Source organism: Hylaeus volcanicus, chromosome 8 (genome assembly GCF_026283585.1).
Source record: "Hylaeus volcanicus isolate JK05 chromosome 8, UHH_iyHylVolc1.0_haploid, whole genome shotgun sequence".
Classification (NCBI taxonomy): domain Eukaryota; kingdom Metazoa; phylum Arthropoda; class Insecta; order Hymenoptera; family Colletidae; genus Hylaeus; species Hylaeus volcanicus.
The window spans coordinates 1,092,616-1,114,411 of NC_071983.1; the positions used below are offsets into that span (position 1 = coordinate 1,092,616).

Here is a 21,796-nt window from a genome sequence, read left to right on the forward strand (position 1 = left end):
TTTACTATAAATGCATGAAACATCTGCAGTTTCATTCTTCATTTATCAATATGAATCACGCAATTAACACTTTTCCGAGTACCGATCGTGGGCCAGTGTTCCCACCGTAGTGTAAACAACTCTTCGCAGGTGAGCCAGTATCCTCCACAGTATTAAATTACCAAAGGGTTAAACCGTGTTCCCCAATCGATCGTAGTTGCTGACAATGACAGTGATCACGCGGCAATTGAAAGAGATTACGGCAGCCAGCCAGAGAGGAACCGTTTTACGAGGGTCGACCGTTTCGGACGCGGAGAGAGAGAGAGAAAGAGAGAAAAATCCTCCGAAAGTCAGACACTCTGCTAGCAGGTTCGCCGAGTTCGTTCGGTGGACCGAAAGTAGTAAAGCCGTAGTTATGGCTGGTTAGCATATGCTCGGGCCCCGGCAGTGTGCTTAAACTATTAAGCGTATTTATATTGCGAGGCTGCGGCCATCTCCTTCTCCCTTCTTCTTCGGGGCCACTGGCAAAAACACGAAAGAGCATAAACCTCGCGCTAATAACAGGCCTCCAACTTCTCCACTCCACTTCACTCCACTTCCTTCGACTCTGGACCTTCTATACCTATGGCCATTCAATTCTTTCTCTCTTTCTCCTCTTCTGCTCCGCGTTTTCGCGTTGTTTATTCGCGCGGAGGTGTTCGAAAGCTGAAATTCCCACAAAATTGACAACTATGCATATCTTTCATGAAAAACACTGAAAGATGTTTGTGTAGTGGAAATGGGACTTTAAATGGAAGATTAGACGTCGACTCCGATTGGAAAGTATCGGTTGACCGAAGGGTGCCGGTTGTTCGCGGATCGGGTTTGCGTTTGACAAAAATGAGAGCTCGCCGGTTTTTATCCGATCGCAAAAATGTTCGAGTTTCATGGTCGAATGCGCGACAAGTCGCGAGCAAGCAAGCAAATCGGAACAATAGTCGGCGCGCTTCGCTCGACGATCGTTTTACGTAATCGTTGGTAACGCCGATTGCCGCCTGTAAATATTACTTTCTACCACATTCCGTGTCACCGATCCGAAGTGCTTTTTTCCGCCCTCCGTTCGGGCTCTCTAGCCAGCCAGGCGATTTCTTTTCCTGTCCCTCGATGATCGCTGACGTTCGAACGGTGAAAAAGTTTGTTAGACAGCTCTTTTGTCGTTGGGACTTCTTCCTTCGTTGTAACAAAATCCCCGCTGAGAGACATTTTGAAAAATAAAATCGAAGGAGTTGTTTTGTTCAGATGCCATTGTACGTTAGTGTATTGATCACGGGAGACTCTCTTAACATTTTCTTCAAAGGAAAATAAATTAATATTTATAAAGGAGAAAGTATTTGATAAAATGTACGCAGTCTAAGGATAATTTGTCGCAACTTTACGATTACTTTCTAAAAATTCGACGTTAACGTCGGCGAGTACGTTGGAAAAGATAAAATTCTTCGACCCCGGAGCAATTGTTCGGCCTTTTCTTCGCAACCTTGTTACAACTCGCCTCTATTTATCGCTCTGGTCGAGGACCTTCCGTGCCCGAGCAAGAGACTTTAACGAGGAAGCATCGGTTTCTTGTTCCGACCGATCATTTCTCTCGTTGCCTTTTGTTATACTCTTTCTCTGGGTAAACGTTGGTATTATCCCATAAGTCTCGTCACGTCAAAGTCTCCAAATTTGTCAAATATAATATAAAGTTACTCTCTTGGAAGTGAATTTGATAAACTGGGTATTTTCAAAATTTGAAGGCTCTAGATACTTTGACGCCAGCCCTGAGAACCGGATGCAGCGCCTTCTCATGGAAATAGTCACGCTGGAACGAATTTCTGGAATTCGGTTTAAAATCAATTTCACGGAAGACGCTCTTGCCTCGTCATCATGGTTAATCAGCCCAAATTGGTTCCAAATTTCAACAAAAATTCCGTTGCATTCGGATCTACGGGACTCCATTTAACGTTGATAGAGTTTCTATTCGAACTAGAGTCACAAATGATTGAACGTAAAGACACGTAATTACACTTAATAATTTTCGCGTCCACTTATAATCTATTAGAAGAATGACAATATACATGGTGTAGACACATTGTAGTGTCCATCATAGGCTCGGAGCATGTACTATTTTATCCCCCTTGGTCCACTGGCGAACGGAATGCAGTGCCACTTATTATAATTTCGGTATTACCTATCGAAATGCACCTTACGTCCAAACTTGGAGTTAGACGCGCGAACGAATGAGACGCGAGCTAGGTTCGCGGAAGGGGTGGAGGAAAAACAGAGTCGAAATGATCCCTTTGCCGACAGTTTAACTCGGTTTGCGTCGGGCACGGTATAACCAGGGTGTTCCCGTGTGTGCGCGTCCTCTCCAAGTCCGTGGCTCTTTTTTCCCGACGGTTGCTCGCTCGTAAAACAGAAACTTGCGCGTTTACACCGGCAACGGGGAAGCTGGTCTCCTCCACGAGGAACCGGACGAAGGGCGAACGCGAAACCATTCTCGAGGCGGCTTCCACAAATTAAGCAATTACCCGGACGTATGCTCCTCGATTCCGACTTCGAGACTTGGGGCCCTTTCCTTCGCTTTCGTCTCGTCTCTCTTGTTCACCGTGACCGCGCTTTGGAGTTCAATGCCTGGGGAAGGAAGAACGCCGGAGTTCCGGAATTTTATACGTTCACGGAATTTGTAGCTCTCGGTGTTGTAGGTTGGAACTTTTCGCCAGTGGTTTCCATGGGACGACTTATAATTTTAATACTCTCGAAGGATGTTCGTTCCGATAGGAACAAAGCTTTATTGTAAAGGGTAAACTTACAGAAGCTCGAATTTCTCAAATCATCCTTTCATTTAAATCTCCATTGATTACCTCAATTTGTAAAAGTATGAATTTGCATAAACATCCTCGGTCTAAATATAATAAATTGAATACATATTTTGTAAACAATGTCGACTTCTAGATAATACTAATCTACTAAACTGTTCCTATGATGTATTTTTTTAGACGATGCAGATATGCGGCGCAGGACCATACGATCAACACCTGATGCTAGGCGAACATGAGCTTACCGATCATAGTCAGAGTCTAGCGGCGCTTGGGATATTCCCCGGGGCACTTCTCACCTTGAAGGTAAACCTGACATCATTTTTTACCGTTTACTTATCTTGGGCACAGCATGTCTCATGAATGAAATCACGGAAGCGTTGGGTAAACCTAACTAAATCTACTCTAGAGTCACGAGAGTAGTGTTAATCAGTTCTCCGTGGCTAATTGAGCCAGTCCTTCTATGAACACCTCATAAACAAAAAAAAAGAAAACATGAATTTATTTTGCACGAATTGTTCTGTGAGTTAATTAATCCACTACTAAGTCGAATACTGTTACATTCAATTGTAAAAATGTAACGCTTTTGAATCGAATGTCTCCTGAAACCACATTCTTTTAAACGAGTGCAAGCCGATCCCTTAAAGGGTACTGTTTGTGCTACCACCTCAACGCTCGACAAAAATCTACCGAAATCAAAGAATCTGGCTCGCAAAGGCCTAAGCGCGATCCTCGAAGGTCCCATTAGGCGTTCACTTCACACAGTAGCATTCGCGCGTAGCATCCCAAGACACACCTACGAGGTGGTTCTCGATCGAAACTCTTATTTCTCCCCCTAAGGACTGGATTCTACGCAGTCCTCGGCAATTAGAATTCGCGGCTGCAACGAAACCAGTCCAGAGGAAGAAGAGGCTCGAACGGTCGCCTCGCTCGTTTCGTCTCGCGTTTAACGGTTTCGACTGTCAGCTAGCTGTTCGCGGCTAGGCTGCTTTCATAAAATCAGTGGACTGTGAACGGAGGAATGCGCAGGAATGCTGGAATTATTCCGGCGGTCTCGCGTCTCCGAATGGGAGGGCAGAATTTTTCTTTCGGCTGCGAAACGGAGTCGGACGCCGCTCGAGCAGCGGCGACAGCTTCTGACCTGGCAAAAACCGGCCACGTCCGCTGAATTTTTGGCCGAATCTTCGATCCTCGCGGACCGCGCGAACTGGCCAGATATGCGACGGCCGGAATCACGAATGGCGATCGCATATGGCGTCCTCCGCCTCCCTACCCCACCTCACGGGGTGGTTGCTTTTCTCTAACAGAGGAACGCGCGGCGTCGTCGACGAATTCGTGCCATGCAAGCTGATCAATCGATCGCGCCGGGGATCGATTCCGAACTGGTACTTTGGTCCCAGTGCGTTGCTCGGCTTGGACTCGGATTTATTTGAATTTTTTACCACGGACTATGGGAGCCCTGAGAACCAGCTGCGCGTAGCTATACCTGCAATAAGGAGAATAAATTGGATTAGGGTTGGGGAATAAGTTACTCATTCGAGTTCTTGTCTTCTGGCGTGGGGTGTAGTTTGAATGTGGTTTACGTGTGGGGTCGCGACAAGGTGGGAAGGGTTGGTGTCTGTGGCCGCCATGTTTTAGGACGCGATCAGGCACCTTTAAAGGTACTAGAAGTAAATGACAAATAACCATAATTGTCGACGGATCGTTTGGGTTAAAAATTGTTGAAAATTGTTAGGGGTTTCGTTGGGGATTCTACAAATTCCAAGAGATTTCGGAGCATCGAAGGGATTGTTAAAGGGTGGCAATTCGTTAGATAAAGAAGATTTTTCGAGGCTGAATCTCAGCGTAGAGAGCTAATCTTCCTGTAGTAAGAGGCCAATTAACACTTCTAATCTCGAGAGGCGACGTTTTCGGCTAATCCCAAGACGAAATCGGCGGTCTTGCCGTTATCTTGGACCATTGCCGACGTTACTTATCCATTGTCTCGGGCTTAAGGGAAACGGTAGCTAGATCTTAAATCTAAATTGCATCTGTTTGTCACTGTCCGCTGCCCTCGCCCAACAAACGTATCGTTCTGACAACAATTAACACGATACCTGCGACTATCAAGGAACACCCTAAATTCGACCAAATCGAAACAGTCTTTCTTAGAATTAAGAAAATTTAATGGATACGTCGAAAACAGTGTTTGGCTGATCAATTCCAATTTTGATAGAAATTTTTATATTCTTGTTGCTTAGGATCATTAAAATATTCCTATCAAATTTAACGGGATATCTCCAAAAAACATACGTAACTTGTAAACAAATTAAGCAAGACAGTCGAATAATCTGTACATACACGTATCGATGGATGTCCCAAATTTCAAAACTTGACGTCAAGTACTTGAGCTGGAAAAAAATCTTGAAAATTGCCTCGAAACTGTTAAAAATAAAAAAGTATACTCCTTTTTTTGGACCCCCATAGGCGTTCATGGGACGAATGGAAGACTTACTGGTATCCACGGTACCCAAAGGGTTAGGAAAAAGTGGCGTCCACGTTGAAAAAGCTGAAATCGATCGTTTGTCCGTGGCGAATGTGGCTGACTAAGCCAGGAGTTATGCTCACGGTTCTGCACATTTACGTAGCGCTATTTATTGGACTAGTCCAGCACACTTCCCCTCCTGTGTGTTCCTTCCAGATGCAGTGGAACTTGCTTCGATCGTATCTTTGCCGGATTTTTCAAGTAATCACCGGTGTAGCGATCCGTTTCAACAGCGATAATTGATTTCCAACTACCGACGCAACGAAACACGCGCAAAAATTCGCGACGAATTAGCGACGTTTGCTCCGGATGAAAAAGTAACAAATCTATCGCTTCCATTTCCACCGTTACTGAATCCGACCCGATTGCCACTCGAATGTAAAAACAAATTGTAATAATTAGAAGTCGTCGACTCTGTAAGAGGATGGAAAAGGTCGCAGACGAGCATCTTGAGGATTAAGCGTTTTGTTACATTCCGTAAATACTTGCAATTTTGATAGTTATCGCGAGCCGAAATGAATTCTGAGCTTTTAGATTCATTTGCACAACTTTAGTTTAAATGGAATTTCTTACCAGCCAAATACCAACATTCATAGTAATGAAACATGTTTGAAACAAAAGACATAATACCTGTCTTTAGCCTCGTTTCATACACAATCTTCAATTTATAAAATTTTCTCTCCCTACCTCTTATTGTTAGATCCATTAAATCTCATCCTATTCATTCCTGCGTTCGTAAAGTAATAATTGCTGAAAACTGAAAGCAGGAAGCGTTCGATCGCGTTTCGTGAGTTTTCTTGCGCGCCGAAACGCGTTCACGGGTTCACCCTTCCATAGCCTTGGGTACAATTCTGAGGGTCTTGCTCGGATGTTTCAGCGCGTGGAATGCGATGCGTTCGATGTGCAAGAATAACAGAGAGAGAACGACTATGCCGTGTCTTATTGGAGTCTGTATTGGAACCGTTACGGGGAGACAGTTGCCGCTAATTGCGTCAAAATTTCACGGATAAAAGAAATCGATACCAAAAAGTAACGAAGACTGACTCGAGCCAGTTAGTTTGACTCAACTATTTTTATTTTACTTAATTTTACTAACCTACTTTCTTTTCTTTTTTTGATTTTTTTTTATGCTTAAAGTCTTGAAGTTTCATCAGAGAAGAAAGTGCAGTTGCAACTCTCCAGAAACGTCACATGAAGATACATGTAGATGTCATCCAAGTTTCATTATTTACCTCCACACTTAGAAAATCGCACCTTCCTTCATGCAACAAAGTCACATCGATTAAACCGCACCGCAGATCACCGTGACGAGATAGATCTCGGCTCAGAATTTAAAAACACCAAGTTCGCCGTTGCTCTTGCGCGCATTCCCGAAACATTTTGCCTCCACCGTTTTCTCCGGGCAGCTTTCATAGCGCCTAAACGAAAAACACTTGTCTTCCGGTGACTGAGGACTAAATTGAACCCGTGAAAATAAGTAATACGCGAACTTCTTTCGCGCTGAAACGCCTGGTGCAGCGATCTGAACGCTCCGCTGGCTTTGCGGTCTCTTTTGGCAGGCTTCTTTTCATCGTCGCTCGTTGACTATCGAGAATTTTCGACTCGTGTCCCCTCGCTCTGGTATGCAAGACGAACGAATTTCGCGACGTGATTCGTTTTTGCTCCGTCTGCGCACTTCGGGGAGCGGAGTGCTCTCTAATCTCACGACAAAGTTGCGATCGAGCGATCCACCGTGCAGCGTCGCGAGGAATTTAGGTTAATTTGCACCTGCAATGATCGATTGGTCGCTTGGTCGCGTGCTTTCTTACTTGGCTGGTCCCTCGAAGAGAACTTCACTTTTTACAAAGATATTTGGGAGGTGGAGCACATATTAGATGTTCCTAATAAGTAGCGAATGTATATCTATTGCTTCGACTAGGCTCATTGCATATTTTGAATCTATGCTTTTTCCATCAGTGTTGTGTAATGTTTTTAAAAAAATTAGTATTGCTTCATTTGGAGACACACAAATAATACTAGGTTTGCCAAAAAGCTCGGATTTTAAGTCCAGAATACTCCCTAAAGAAAATTTATTTAATTTTCCCTAGTCCTGGGGTCCCAGTGCACCAGGACATTGAACACGAAAAATTTCCTATTGGAATTCGGGGCATCGAGTCGCCGCGGTGAAATTCACGGAAAAAATCGTGCAACCTCGGCATTTCTTTCGTCGCCATTCACCTTGCCAGTTTCTTCTACCTTCCCCGCTAACGGATTAATTGCCAAGTGCAATTTGTTCGCGAGGGACAACAGTATAATCAGCGCTTAACTAAATTTCATACGATTATGCTCGGAGCGTGGTTTACGACGAGAAGATTTCGCGAAGCAGTCCAACAACGCGGCGGGAGCTTCTTGCCACGGGATTGGCCCGCGGTTATCCGCGTAACTGCGAACAATTATCCCTCGGTTACAGAATTTTTCCAGTCGCGTTACGGCCGCGATAGCGTGCAGCGGCCGTTAAAAGCAGCTAGACGTTCCTTAAAAGGATTTATCACTATCGTTACATCGACCACGAGGACCGATAGTCGCTGCTCGAACTCGACACTGCCACTGGAGTAATTACAGTCATCCCAGTCGCGGGAAATTTGCGAACCTTTTTGCCACCGTTCCGCGAATTCGACTGCTCGCCATTTTTTTCCCTACTCGGATTTAGGGAGCAAGAAATCGTTAATTCGAACCCACGTCGATGTTGGAAAATGTGTGGCCTTTTTACTGGGCAAAGCTGATTCGATGGATTCGATGGAAATTAACTTGAACGGTGCTGTCTGTCACAGAAATTTGCTCTTCGATTAATTGTGACCTTTGGTACCAGATGGTATGGTAATTCGTATTTCCTGGGAAGCTTTATGTATTTTTAAACGATGATAATTGAAGGAGTACTCTTTTTTTAGATTAGGTGTTATAGTCGAGTTGGATGACTTCACGTCCGTTCATCTGCCGCTCTCCTTTTTACAAAAGTAGTCTCTGGACGTTCTGGGAGTCCTCGAAGATGGGCAAAGCTCGTTGAAGAGAGTTCAGTTCGCTCTGAAAGAGCCTTAGACCCCCAGAAATAGCTTTCTGTGTTGAGCTGTCTCTATTGACGTCCGGGCTGGCTACTGGAACAGTTCCTCGGTTCATTGTGTACTGATCGATCAACGACGGCGGCAAGACTAAGTCAGCTACCGGTACAGAATCCTGGAACATTCAATGACTGAGATGACTTGCCATTAGATTCACTCGTGGAACTCGTCTTTTGATACATTTAATGCTCTGTCATAGTACGTGAAGTAATTCAAGGTCGCAGTAATAGTCAGTGTAAGTACGCTGATGTCCATCTCCATCTCGTGGGCTGGAGCATCCTATTTAATGTTCATGGTACTGGATGGGTCGGGAAAAGATGAAAAGATTCATTGGTAGTTAAACTCGTGGATTACCGAGTAAGAGCAGTAGTATAGATTCGTCTACTAATGATGTAGCGTACGATTCAATCGTGTATTTGGTTACGGTATCAGTTATACAAATGGATATCCACTTTCTTCATATTTCCACTGTTGACCGTGAGAAAGGATCCCTTGATAGTCCCTGTGAAACTTGGTACGAGTTAAAATGTCAGTGCCCCGTAAACCCTATCATTAAAGACGTTCTAAAATTCACAAACTCACAATTTGACACCCTCCCCGTGTAATTAACTTATTAACGAGGCAATAACGAATCTCCCACCCCCTCTCGAAAACGCGTTAAATTGCTGGAGCAGGAATAACGAGGAGGCGAACAGAGTTGCTTACAAAGTCGGTCTCGCTCGTTTCCTCCTTCCACTCATTTTTCCCCATAATTTTTTTTTGCAATTCCTCCTCACTGTGTGCCCTCTCTTCATGGCTGATCGACCGGGAGTCTTTAGAGTCGGTCGGTCGAGTCTCCAACGGGCGGCAGCCGCGTTTGATGTCGTGTGACGAATGTCCGCGTTCGACGCGCTCCTCTCTCTCTATCGCTGCCCGTTTCCACTCTTCCACGGTCATTTCTCTCTCCTTTCCGCGTGTTTCTACCCGCAACTCCGTTCTCCGTTCGACTTTCGCTGGATTCCTCTATTACGTTCGGACGATCCACTCCTTTGGGCTTCGCTAGGCTCGTCTAATTCCATCGCGCACCTCTTTTCGCTCCGATCTTGGCCCCCTTTGTCTCTCCTGTTCCTATTATTTTTTCCCCCCTCCGTCGATCGCGAATCCGATCGTTTCTGGGCCTTCAGGCCCTGTGGAAACCTGCAGAATTTTTCTACTGGAGGAAATTTTAGGAAGATTACTTTTAGTCTTCCGGTAAGACTAGAAGGAATTCTTAGGAACAGTCTGGGCAGCTCCAAAATATTGGGTTGTTTAGAAAGTTTGTGGCAATTTTGAAGAAAAATTCAAAGGCACGTATACTATGTTGGATACAGAGAGCATAATCTGAATATGAATAATTAATGAATAATATTGACAAGTTACATATGTAAAGTATGAAAAACTTATAAAAATTATCTTCGTTGTTTATTCTTCACGATTCTGTGTACGTATTCATCAGCTTCCGAATTTTTTCTGCGATGTACCCGTTCGTTGCTTCGAAGTATTTTCCTCGGTGGTTTGTTCACCGCCGTTGTTTTAGAAGGTTTGCGTCTTGGTCCCTAGCTTGCACCAGCGCTCGTTGTTCCTTTTTCTGGCGAAGATTCCAATATAGCGGGGCTGTACACGGTAGTCCAGGAGCCGCGCCAACAGAAAATTGGAAACATCCGATAGGGCCCTTTATGCCGCGATCCCGAAGGCATGGCAAAAAGGAACGCGCGACCGGCTCGACTGCAAAATAACCCGATCCGTCGATCGATCGATCGATCGATCGACCCGACGATGCCTTGGGATCTGTACATTTCGATTTAATGTCGCGAGTGTCGCTTTGCCGATGGAACTGAATTTATTCGATGTCGATCCACGGACCCAGTCGATCTCCAATTCCATTCCTCGAACGTACAAATTAACGTAATCTCGCTGCGATCGCTTTTCTTCGTTTACACTCGAACCCATCGATTTCGCGACGATTTCTTCGATTTTTTGTTCGACCTTTTTCTTTAATGTAAGAGACTTCTTCTTTTTCAAAGTTAGTCTGCTTTTTTCTTCTTAATGAATTGTATCTTTTATGTTTTATGTTTTTTTTTTCAAGCAATTCAAGCTCGTTATCGCAATTCAAAGGTTTAACCAGAGTTTATCAAAGAAGTGCACTCTTCCTTTCCGTCAGAAATTGCCAAAGTACTCTGTTGACCATGAAACAATCTTTAAACTCGAAACGACCGTCATAAAACTCCGAAATAAAATTCTATTTACTCCCTCCATTAATCACGTAATTGCAGCCTATTGCGTGTTGTTACGGTCCTTCGCCGTTACATTGGAGAATCCTGGGAAACCAAGAAGACGCGCCCGTTTAAGTCATTTAACTTTCAATCACGCTAAATTCGTTAATATCCGTCGCGATGCGGTAACTATCATGGGCTAATTAAGTGGCAGTTATGATTGGCCCTTTTTATCCCGACGAAAGGGTCCACGAAGGATCTCAAGACGCGCAAGAATTCTGCGAACGAGATCCAGTGTGATTCCTCAGTTTCTTCGAGGATTTCATCCTAAACTCGAACTAACTCTGAACAGGAGCAATGATAAAGTATATACGTCGTGAATATTTTCTGCAAAAGGGAAATATATTTTCGTTACTGTTGCTCAGATTTTTGTATTTAATTTATGCTTGAGGAGGAAGTGAGGTCGAAACGCACAGTAATGTAAAATGTTATATTCAGGAAAAGAAATAATTGCAATCTGAATGGTGGAATAAAATATTTCATAAGAACTATACTCTGAAACGTTAGGACGACTGTACAATTTTCTGGTACAAGAGTTCCTTGTGCTTTCTATGCTCTCATCACGGATGCGCGTCTTAAGTTATTCCCAGACTGTCTTGAGTTATTTATCTGTCTACACCGAAAGGGGTGAATCTCACCCCTTCCCTCTGACCGCGTCTTAATACGCGCCACAGTGTAAATAAACCCACGGCTACCCACACTCCGAACACATTCATTCGAAAATTAAATTAATCCCGTCTGTGTTCGCGTCGTTACACAATCGTACCCGAACAAAGCAAAATAATACAAGTACGGGGTGAATATAGTGGCCAAGAGAGATTATTTATGATAATGTAGAAAGAAAGAAATTTTTTCGCACGAGGCTCCGTTTTGGAAACAATCTAAACTCCTTGTAAACCGTATAATCGAAACTTTATTTTTCATTTTCTATACTCACTTTTTTACTGAAATCTCTTTGGAGTAATAGAAATTGCTCAGATCCTTTTTGATTAGCATTCGCAAGGAACGTTCGAACCCGAAAGAGAGCGAAAAGGTCGCTGGAAGACTTAATACGAAGGAAGTTACGCGGCGGAAGACCGCACGGTGTATAAATTCAAAGTAGATTAATATTGTCCCCGTGGCTGTCGCAACGGTAAACTTATGGCGCTAATTCGGCCGACGAATTATTACTCGGGGCTGCGCCGAGTCAGCCCCGGCGTGTGTTTTGCCAAAAAGGGGGGGGCCTGTCGTTAATAGAAGTCGTACGTGCTCCACAGGACACCGCGAGACGTGTCCTCGGATATTAGTACCTAGACTTGATCTTGAATTCCGGAAGACGTTGATGGAAAAATTAATATCGGTGTCTTTGACTTCGTTTGGAGAATTTTTAAATGGACAGATATCGTGTGCTATTAATTTCTCTAAAAATAAAATACAATGCACATTTACGTATAAATTAGCCTCGCTAAATGATGTAACACTTTGTCACAGCATCTAAATTTTATAAAAACCATTAAGTATATTGCTCTGCCATAATTTTGCTTTCTCGTTAAAAATGAACATGCATTGTCATTCTAATCACTAGAAATGGCAGAGGGGGCTGTCTTTTAAGAAAATTACGGGAGTCCCTGCATTGTCTCTCGTCTCACGGAAGCCTCGAGAAGAGAAGCGTAGACAACAGCTGTTTAGCATCCCCGATGAAAAACTAGGGCCGGTAATTATTCAAATTATTTTCAAGAAGGGCCGCGGTGTTCTGTCCCGACCGCTGCGGCGGATGTCTTTACACACCCCTCCGTCTACCGGGTGTGAAGCAAGTGCACAGTGGTCCACTCATCGGTCGCCAGCCGACGAAACGAGCAAGTACAACAGTCACTTTGTTGCGCGATTCGAACTAATGCTCGTCGGATTCTTTAATCTCTTTTGAAAAGAACAAGACAAATTCTGGGAAACAGTAATTAATATTATCATTGTCCTTATTGCCAAGAAGATTTAGCCATTTATCAAAGTACTTATTTAACACACAGTGGTAAGAAAATTCAATAAAATATTCATTACTGCCTAAATCGTATAGAAAGAATGCTTAGTCAACAAAGTCGTCGAGTGAATCCCAGATTCCTTTCACGAGAAACCGCAGTGCAGTGGACGGCGTCGGATTTGTCTGAGATTTAGGTCGAACGCGGTCAGTGGACGGTATTTGTGACGAGGGTGGGAAAAAGATACAAAAATGAGCGAGAGTTCAGCCGTCATCCAATCGAGCGGAAAACTCATCAGTCACTCCGCGCACAACACCTACGCGTGACGGGTGATCGTCCAAAAACCTTCTCCTTCGTCTAATCTCTACCTCCGCACAGCTCTTTTCCTTTTTCACGCGATTCCTCGAGCCTCGCTTTTTTCTCTTCATCACCCATGCCTTCGTCCGCTCTTGGAAGCCATCTAACCCTTCGACGGTAGAATACGTGATAAGTTGTCATTGATAACTCGAGATGTTCGATGATATTCGAGATATCATCCGTATTCGTTCCAACATGGAACTTTCTCGCTGGATTAAAACGAAAATCACGGATTGGGTACGTTGTATAACAGACACGTGGTGGCAACGTGACGATAACAAGTTGCTTCGAGAGAGCGAACAGGCTCGATTGCTTCGTCGTCGTCAAAGAGCGCGACGGCAAAGACGACGAGGAGGAGGATGGTGCGTGGGCATGAAGGCGGTCTTTGTGTTTTGCCGGAAGCATGGCTCGACTCTTGATAGGCGACGTGTCTAAAGTGATTCTCGACGTGCTCGTCTCTTAGTTTCTGTGACTTTGGGCGTCGATACGATTCAAGTTCCACGCGGTGTTAAGTTTAAAATATTCAAGTGACCTTTCTGATTTTTCTCTATCGTCTATTGACGATTTATTTGGAATTATTCAGCGAGGTGCATCCTTCTTGATTTAGGCACAAAACAGAAGAAGGTCTTGGAAATGATTACTTTGGGGGATTTATGTTTACACAGTGTTTACTCGTAGTCAGGCTTTACCTTTATACTCCCCAAAGCGATCGAGAACGATAAACCGGCTACTCGCAACAATTCAACACCCTTTGCGCCCCAAATCGAGGGTAAAGGGAAACACCCTGGCAAATTGCAGACCGTAAAAGATCGCGCGCGACTCGGTGGCCAAGAAGGAGGGTTGCGAGACAAAGACATCCCCCCGAAAAGAGGAATTCTTGGGGTAAGAGTAGAAGAAATACAACCTGTAGTTCTGAGGGATAATAGTGTTCAATGCCACCGATTTATGTGGGAAGAAAAACACGGATGTGGAAGATCGGTGAATCGTAACAAGCAAGCCTGGACTAGTAGGTACAATAATCGGTACGAAACGGATTTGGTACCGTTATAAAATAAAGAAGAGAAAGAACAGAAAGCTTCTCCAAAGTAGAAAGAGACAGTGAAGATCGAAAGGAAACGCGAGGGAGAGGATGAAGAGGGGTGAAGAGCAACCCTCGAGGAGCCACGCAGATAGTCAGCGGTCTTAGCGTGTCGCTTAGCACCCTATCTGCCAGGATCTTCTCCTGGGTCCCCCAACCTCTCTTCATCCCCCTCCGGGCTGCGTTTGTCGTGAGCATTACTCACTTTCTAGACGCCTACTTGCGAACCCCATCGTCGAGCCGTCCCCGAGGCTCACTGACTACATTAGGGGACAAATCTTGCAGTGCTTGGCCCGACCAGGATTCGACGTAGGGGGTGGCTCCGATCTCACCCTCTCGCGACGACCGGACACTTTCCTCGGTCAGGCGCGTGTACGCGCGTGGACGAGAGACCAGGCGATAGGCGTGAATCCTTCCTTCGGATTTATGGCTCCGCGAGCAGCTTTCGTGACACCGAGTCTAAGGGGGTGGTTCGTGCCTCTCTTATGAGACATGTCTCTCTTGACCGCGAAAATTTTGGGGTTGTTGCGCGATAGATAGTTTTTTACAGGAATAGTAAACTCAAGACTCTTTTCTTGAGAGCCATTGGAGACTGTCAGATTTCTTGAATTGGGGGAAGGGTAGTTGGTGATTAATATACTCAAATTGGAACAAGTGTATTATTTATCGAATTAATCATGGTTTTCCAATCCTTTTTCAACCTGAAAATACTTTCGAAAAAAATAATAAAAATTGCTAAAAGTACAAATGATTCCAAACCTATATACTGTTCTTGAAATTTTAATAATTACCAACTCCACCTGAAGATGAGACGAATTATTATTAACCCCCCACCTCACCGAATTAAAATTCTAATAATTGCAGCTCTCGCGAACCTTAATCCACCGTTAATTACACCCGGTAATCCCCCCCATCATCGGGTCTAAAATAGTAATAATTACAACGTGCGTAAAAATCGAGCCGCTATTAATTAAATTGCCCACTTTCGTTACCGCTATATATCGAACATTGTAGTCGGCCCTGGGTCTTGGATTTTTTTTCGTCGTCGCAAGACCGGTAGCCGGGAGATCAGTAGCCGGAACACCGTAATTATTATCCTTAATTGTCGAGCCTTCGTGGATAAGATCGAAGAAAGGATTCCGAGGAGAAAGAGGTCCTTCGAGGCCGATCGTCCTGTCTGACGGCGGCCCCCTCGCCGTCGGGCCAATCAGGGGTCCCGGTTTCTTGACTCCTGGACCCTCTCAGAAATAAATCAATTAAGCCGATTCAGGCTTAAAAGGCAGCGTCATCATCATCGGGTTCGCTACGATCGGACAATAATCGAACCGACGGTGCGCGTAGACATGGAGATTTTTCATTCTCGTCGCTTAAAAGGCATCGACGCTACCTATCGACAGATAGCTACGGGGATAGGTGATATCGCGTCTCGGATCGAATTCAGCATGGGAAGAAATCGCGAGGCTCGCGATTCCGCGGCATCTCTTATCGATGCGATGGGATCGTTAATGTTACCTTCGGACGCGGGGGAGGAGATCATTCAGAAGGGCTTTTAGCAAAGACGAGATCAAGTCGAAGATTCGAAAAATCGATAACGTACCGGGAAGATGTGGTAAAATATTCACTGATCGGTGGAACGTTGGATGTGCTCTTCAGTTTTATTCTCGGAGGTTTAACGTAGTCTGTTGCGTTTAAAATAAACAGAGCAAAATTCTGACAATTCAACGAATTACCTACGAACAATGCGTGTTAAATGTCCAGTTCACCTCAATGATGGATAATCGTCGTCATTCCCGAGAGGGCGCGTTCATTGTCGTCAGTCGGTGATGGTTTTGCCTGAGGTAACGAAACGCAAAGAATGGAACAACGGGAAAGTGTCTTACGTCCTCGGATTTTTTGCAAGCTTCCCTAGAGGGTGTCGCGAACTCGCTCGGATCACCAGTTAATTATCCCCCTTACATTCCTCCGCGACGTGATTCAAAAGAAATTGAACGCTTTTGCATTTTCTATTCGACTATTTGTCGCCACGTTTCGTTTCTTCTCCATGAAAGTGTATGTAAAGACTGGCAGCCTTTATAACAACGACGCGTGGACGTACTTTAAACGTTATTTTATTAAAACGTATTTTGACGCCCACGCATCCATAGATTCCACTGGCAAAGAAGCAAACGCAGGAATAACAAGAAGATAAAATTAATATTCCCTCCCTCGGACTTTGGTTACTCGACACGAGGGGTGGGAACCACCCCTTCGAAATTCGGTTCATCATGAATTTTTCGATCGGCCAATTCCCAGCTGCGTCCAATATGAGATTCGTCCCCGGCATACGAGATTTTTTTCTCCTTCTGGCTGCTCCTAGCGGCCGCAGCACACCCCCTGGCCCAGTTTTTTGCCGGCTCGTTTCGGTCACTCGCGATTCTCGGCTTCTAGCCTAGCCTAAGTTAATATTAATGGGGATATTTATGGGCGCGGGTCAACGGTGGTCACCGCCAGAGCACCACTGATAAAAGGAAATCTGAAAATGCCATGATTTATGAGCCCCAACCCCTCCTTTCCTCCTCGTCGCGGTATCGAACTTCCCTTAAACGCTGAATAAGTTATGGAGGGAGCTGTATTCTTACTTCGATCCGAGTACGTGAGCTTTTGGTCTCCATCTCTCTCCTCCCCTACGCAGTAATTTGGAAATACACGAATCACGCGTGAAATTAACGGCTTCTGGACGAAATCGACGATTAAACGGCGATTTGGGTTCTTTGGTTGGCTCGTGGTGGACTTTGCTTTTGGGGGATGATAATGTGGTCTCTGGAAGAGGATATTTCAGCGATGTCGAGTGTATATTTCTCTATTTTTTCCAACAAGTTGAAATATTTTTATCGCTCCTGAGAACAGGAACTCTGAACACTTGTTAGCCAAGCTTCTGTTTGTTGACGTCTGGCAGCAACCACTGCCAGTGGTTGTTTCTCTTCATCTCGACAGCAGATGACGCAGGGAAGAGTCGCTTTTCGTGGTGAGACATATGGCGTGGCTTTCGAGAGAGAGGTCGCTTTATTTCATCGAGCAGAAAGTGTCTCAGAGTATTCTGAGAACTACATGTATAGCTGGAACCTCTAACGAATATCTCTGAATTATTCATGCATCCATTTTAAAAAGACTACTCTAGTACTAAAAGTACTACTTAATTTTCCAAGAATCCAGTAATCATTCCTCGATACAATTAAAAGAGTTAAATAACGAGGCGAACGTCTATGAAACATTCACTCGCATTGTTTCCAAGCAGAGAAGAGCACCTCCATATTTTAACTTGGGTTTGGTTCGTTGAAAGTAATGAATATTTAAATGGGCGTTTGACCGCGTTTACCTTTTCCACTGAACTTTATATTTCCGGGTTCCAGCGAAGGCGGTATTACGACTGGAAGGAGTGGTCGTTCGCGAAGGAATGAGCTCGTTCAACGCTCAGCCGTTTCATTGATGTCAGCCAAGCCGTTTCGCTGGTAATTGCTCGTATTTTTTGGCAAACCGTGATCTATTCTTACCGTTGGTAGCTTAGGATTCGCTGGAAGGAATGCGAGTCCTCTTGCCCACTATTTCTATCTCTTCTTAGTTACATTCCTTTTTGTTTCTATTGTATGGACTGCTTGGTAACTGGTAATATAGGTGAATATATATGAAAAAATGAATAGAAAATACAGAATAACATCTTTTCATAAGGGTTTTTGTTTTGGAGTCCAATCAGACTAACGCGTCTGTCTATAACTCGTAAATTCTACTTACCCCACACTTTAGTCAGACTACAGCGGTAGAATACCCATACATATTTGGAATGTTATGCCTAAGCATTAGAACCTTTAATCTACGCTATATTATTTACATAAAAATGAAAGGAAAGATGGGTTAATGCGTCCCGTCCAATTATGCGTAGGCGCATCTGTAGTTGGGTCGCAGCGCGGTCTTATTGCGCTGACGAAACGTAAAGGAGATATTTATGGCTGTGTACACGTGTTCCCACATACACTCCGATCTATATTTGGCCGCGCGGCTAACCCTGAATTCCTGCTTCAGTTTCTCGTGCGAGCGGTGCGGTATGCCAGCATCTACAGGTTGCTCCCTGGAACAAGTGGTCTTGGGTGCGTGCCGATAATACCAGACGCGTGGATCTCGTTAATCTCTTATAAAGATTCCACCAAGATTTTACTGCGCGCCCAGCGACTTTTTTCTGGCGCAGCTTCTAGGATAAGTATAACGTATGGTCGACCAGGTGACGCGCGACTCGTTCAGGTAAAAGATCCCTGGTAACCTGGACGTTGATACTTTAAACGGCATGCTCGTACATCTAGAGTTTGAATCAGTCTGTTTTCGATCGAATTATTTCTATTAACTCGGTTGTATCTATCTATTTGAGAATCTCTATGTTTACATTAAATAATTTCCATTTCAAGTTTCCATTAAAATTTGTGTACATCGATTTCGTGATACCGGTTCGAAGTTAGCTGTACATTTTTCTCTGTACGGCTTCGAACCGATACTTCGAAATGTCCTGTCCATCGAATTCCACCGTTTTAAAAACAATGAAAGTCAATGGTGCCAACTTCCTGGCAGGCTCGAGACACCGTGTTTTCGAAGAGATGCGTCACGGGTCCGTGTCGCTGATAAGGTGTCGAAAAAGGCCGCGGTTCGCCGCAAAAAACATTGGCCTCTGCCTTTAAACGCCTTCCGACGCCTCGCATGCATTATGCACCGGCGTGCAGCTCGCGTTGCACGCCGTCTTTCGCTGAGAGCGTATCCTCGCGTTTCACCGCGCGTCGAAGAGAAAAAATTTATGTTAACCAGAGCACCGCGAGTCTTCGCTCCGTTGTCGAGAATTAAGACATTCCCTGGCTAATAATTTTCATCCTCGCTTCGACGGAAATATTTTGTCCGTTCTTCGTTAGCTTTTCTTTCCCCCTCATCGGCTGTCACTCAACCCTTCTAAAATGTCTTAAATTGGAAAATTCGTGCGAATTAATTTTACCGTAATATCGATGGAACTTGGAGTTCAGATCGGATGAATTTTCTCTAAAATTGATTAAAGTTTTGAAATATCAAATTTTCCCGTGGTCAATAGGTGTCAGGCCGGAGAAATGGCGCGCCCCAAGGTGTGCTGCTCGAGAAACCCACCTCTACAATTATGAGCCATACCACGTCGAACCGAGCCTCGTAACGAACTCACTATATTGCCGAGCATTTCAAAACTGGCCGCGCGTAGACGCTCTTTACCTGGCCTCTCTGGACCCCTCGGTGCCCCTGTTCACGACTCGGGGACGGGACGGGCCCTGCTGTTAGGCCTGAGAATAATGTTTCGGAGATGAAAGAAAGAAACTTCGGGGAACTCGTGGTGCACGGTGCATTCCCGATGCTGGTGACCTCGATCCAATCTTCTGGGACGTTCCTTGGCTTCAACGAACAAGGTTTCACTCTTGAGTCTGCAACGAAAGGGTTGCTGATAACAGATTTTGATTAGGGTTGATGGATAGAGTCGTTGAAATCGAATGCAAGTATCTTTGGGAATTTTTAAGATGGACCTCGATCAATGAATTATAAATAAGCTCCAAAATGAAAGTTGTGTGTTCTTATGAATTATGGTGGACGAATCCCCAATTGTCACCGCCGGAAGACCCGTCTCGAGCAGCCTAAGTGCACGGTGAATCTCTGGGATTCCTTCGGTCCAAAATAAATCATATCGCAGAAGATGCCACGGCTAGCAGGAAACAGCGACCAGATGTGGCCCTGCTATAGGAGACATGTGTGTCCAGGCCATCGGATGACACTCTCTATATTTAGTTCTGTGGGAAAAAGGGGTTCCAGAGACATAATTACACCTACGCGATACCCACTCGTCGTTTTAAGAAATCGTTTCCTCTCGATCTAACACCGATCAGCGGATAATATCATCATTGATATTTTTCCCAGACCTCCTCGATTTATTGCGTTGTTGTTAGTTTGTATTCTCATAGCGGAATGGTCGAATTTTTAATGTAACCACTCATTTTTAATAATCACCTTTTAATGACTCGACTTAGAAAAGAGTTAAGTTTTTTTTAGCGACTTATACATAAGTATTTTGTATTGTTACAAACATCTGACGATGCACGAGGGCGAATCAAGGGATTCACGTGGCTCCAGTTCCATGTGGATCCTCGTGATCCCACGTGCGATCCACGAAGACGCGTGGGAAGACGATCGTACGAACGTCGACAGCTGTTCACACATGTCCTTTATGTGCATCGCTAAATATCCGTGGCTCTTTTGCTCTCTTTTGATAGCACTTTTCAACGAGGATCGTGAGATTTTGTGAGGAAGATACAATTATGTACTCGCAAATCCTATTCTAATTTACTTCAATACGAACAAAATATTATACATATTCTGTTGAAATAGTATTTTTCACCCACGCACAAACAATGACAATCTTTCTTCTAAAAGATCGAAGATGTCGAAGATGATCAAAGGATATTTTCGTCTGCTTTCAGATCGACACGCCGATAGAAAACGAGGCTGACGTCACGGCGGACGCGAATAATCCCGAGGTCACCTCACCGGAAAAGGGTTTCAAGGGTAAGTAATTATACCATACTCGTCCAAACACTGATTACCATGCAACGTATCGCCCCGTAGAGAATCCTCGCTTTACACGCTTTAAAAACCATCCATTCGCTCTAGTTCACGGAATTGTTTCTATAGAATTTACAATTCACCGTTCGAGACTCCTTCGTTCGTTGAATTTTCATGCTTCACAGCTGGAGCACTTGGTACACGTTATTGGTCAGCTCTATGTAGAAACGCTTTGGAATTACTGGTTAAAATTAACGCCAGTCTACATTAGGAAGTTGCAAGCAAATATTTATGGTATACAGTGATAAGTGGAGCAAATGATTGTTGAGAATGAGTTTTTATTGTGTTTCAAAAAACACGAAGCCATTTCACACGGCAATCTTCATCGACATCCAGCACCCCTGTACGCCGTAAAAAATTCTAAGGAAAAAAGTGCATCCACTCACCGAAAGACAGCGTTTGCTCGTCCACGAGAATCGGATGCCGTGGAATCAAGTGTTCCCGGCAGCGCGGTGCTCGAATTAAGTCGGCCGCGTTCAGACGCTCGTACAGATCTGGAACGAAACCAATCCACTTAACTCTCATCCCCAAGAAACCCAGCCCTTCCTCCGCCAGGGAAGAAGGAAGGTCGCCGAGGTTTTGTTCTCGAACAAAAATCTGACAAATATGCCGCGATTTACCGAAGAATGGAGGCGAAGTGCAGCCACCCGCCCCTTTCTCCACCCCAAGAGATCCACAATCCCCTCCAGGCCGTTTCTCCGTGGCCGTGGAGGGCGGCGAGCAAAGGGTGACTCTTAAATTACTTAGACCCGAACAAAACGTAACAAATGACGGCGAATCGGGCCACTTATGCGATATTGGCCCATCACTGGCACCCACGTATATTGATACGTCGCATTAGGGCTGCCAAACCACCACCACCTCTCGACGTCTTCGTACGTGTCGCTGCGAGGGTGAGAATTTTGCGTGGCGTTTTTGCGCTTCTCGACGGAATTCCGTGGCCCTTGACGGTGTAATTCATCGTTTCTTGTCTTGCATTTGTGTTTGGTTGACCATTAGACTTGAATTACATTTTCTTTACAGACATTCTTGTTTTTTAAG

At 44.6% G+C, this 21,796-nt stretch overlaps 1 protein-coding gene across 4 annotated transcripts in view; it reads left to right on the forward strand.

The window, feature by feature from the left end:
* Positions 1–21,796, forward strand: part of LOC128880665 (ubiquitin carboxyl-terminal hydrolase 48-like) — a 59,439-nt gene that overhangs the window by 32,058 nt on the left and 5,585 nt on the right. For all 4 annotated transcript variants that reach the window (XM_054130979.1, XM_054130980.1, XM_054130983.1 and 1 more), the window contains 2 exons: positions 2,994–3,119; positions 20,614–20,698. In XM_054130979.1, coding sequence (XP_053986954.1) covers positions 2,994–3,119; positions 20,614–20,698 — 211 coding nt within the window. The remainder of the gene's footprint in view (positions 1–2,993; positions 3,120–20,613; positions 20,699–21,796) is intronic.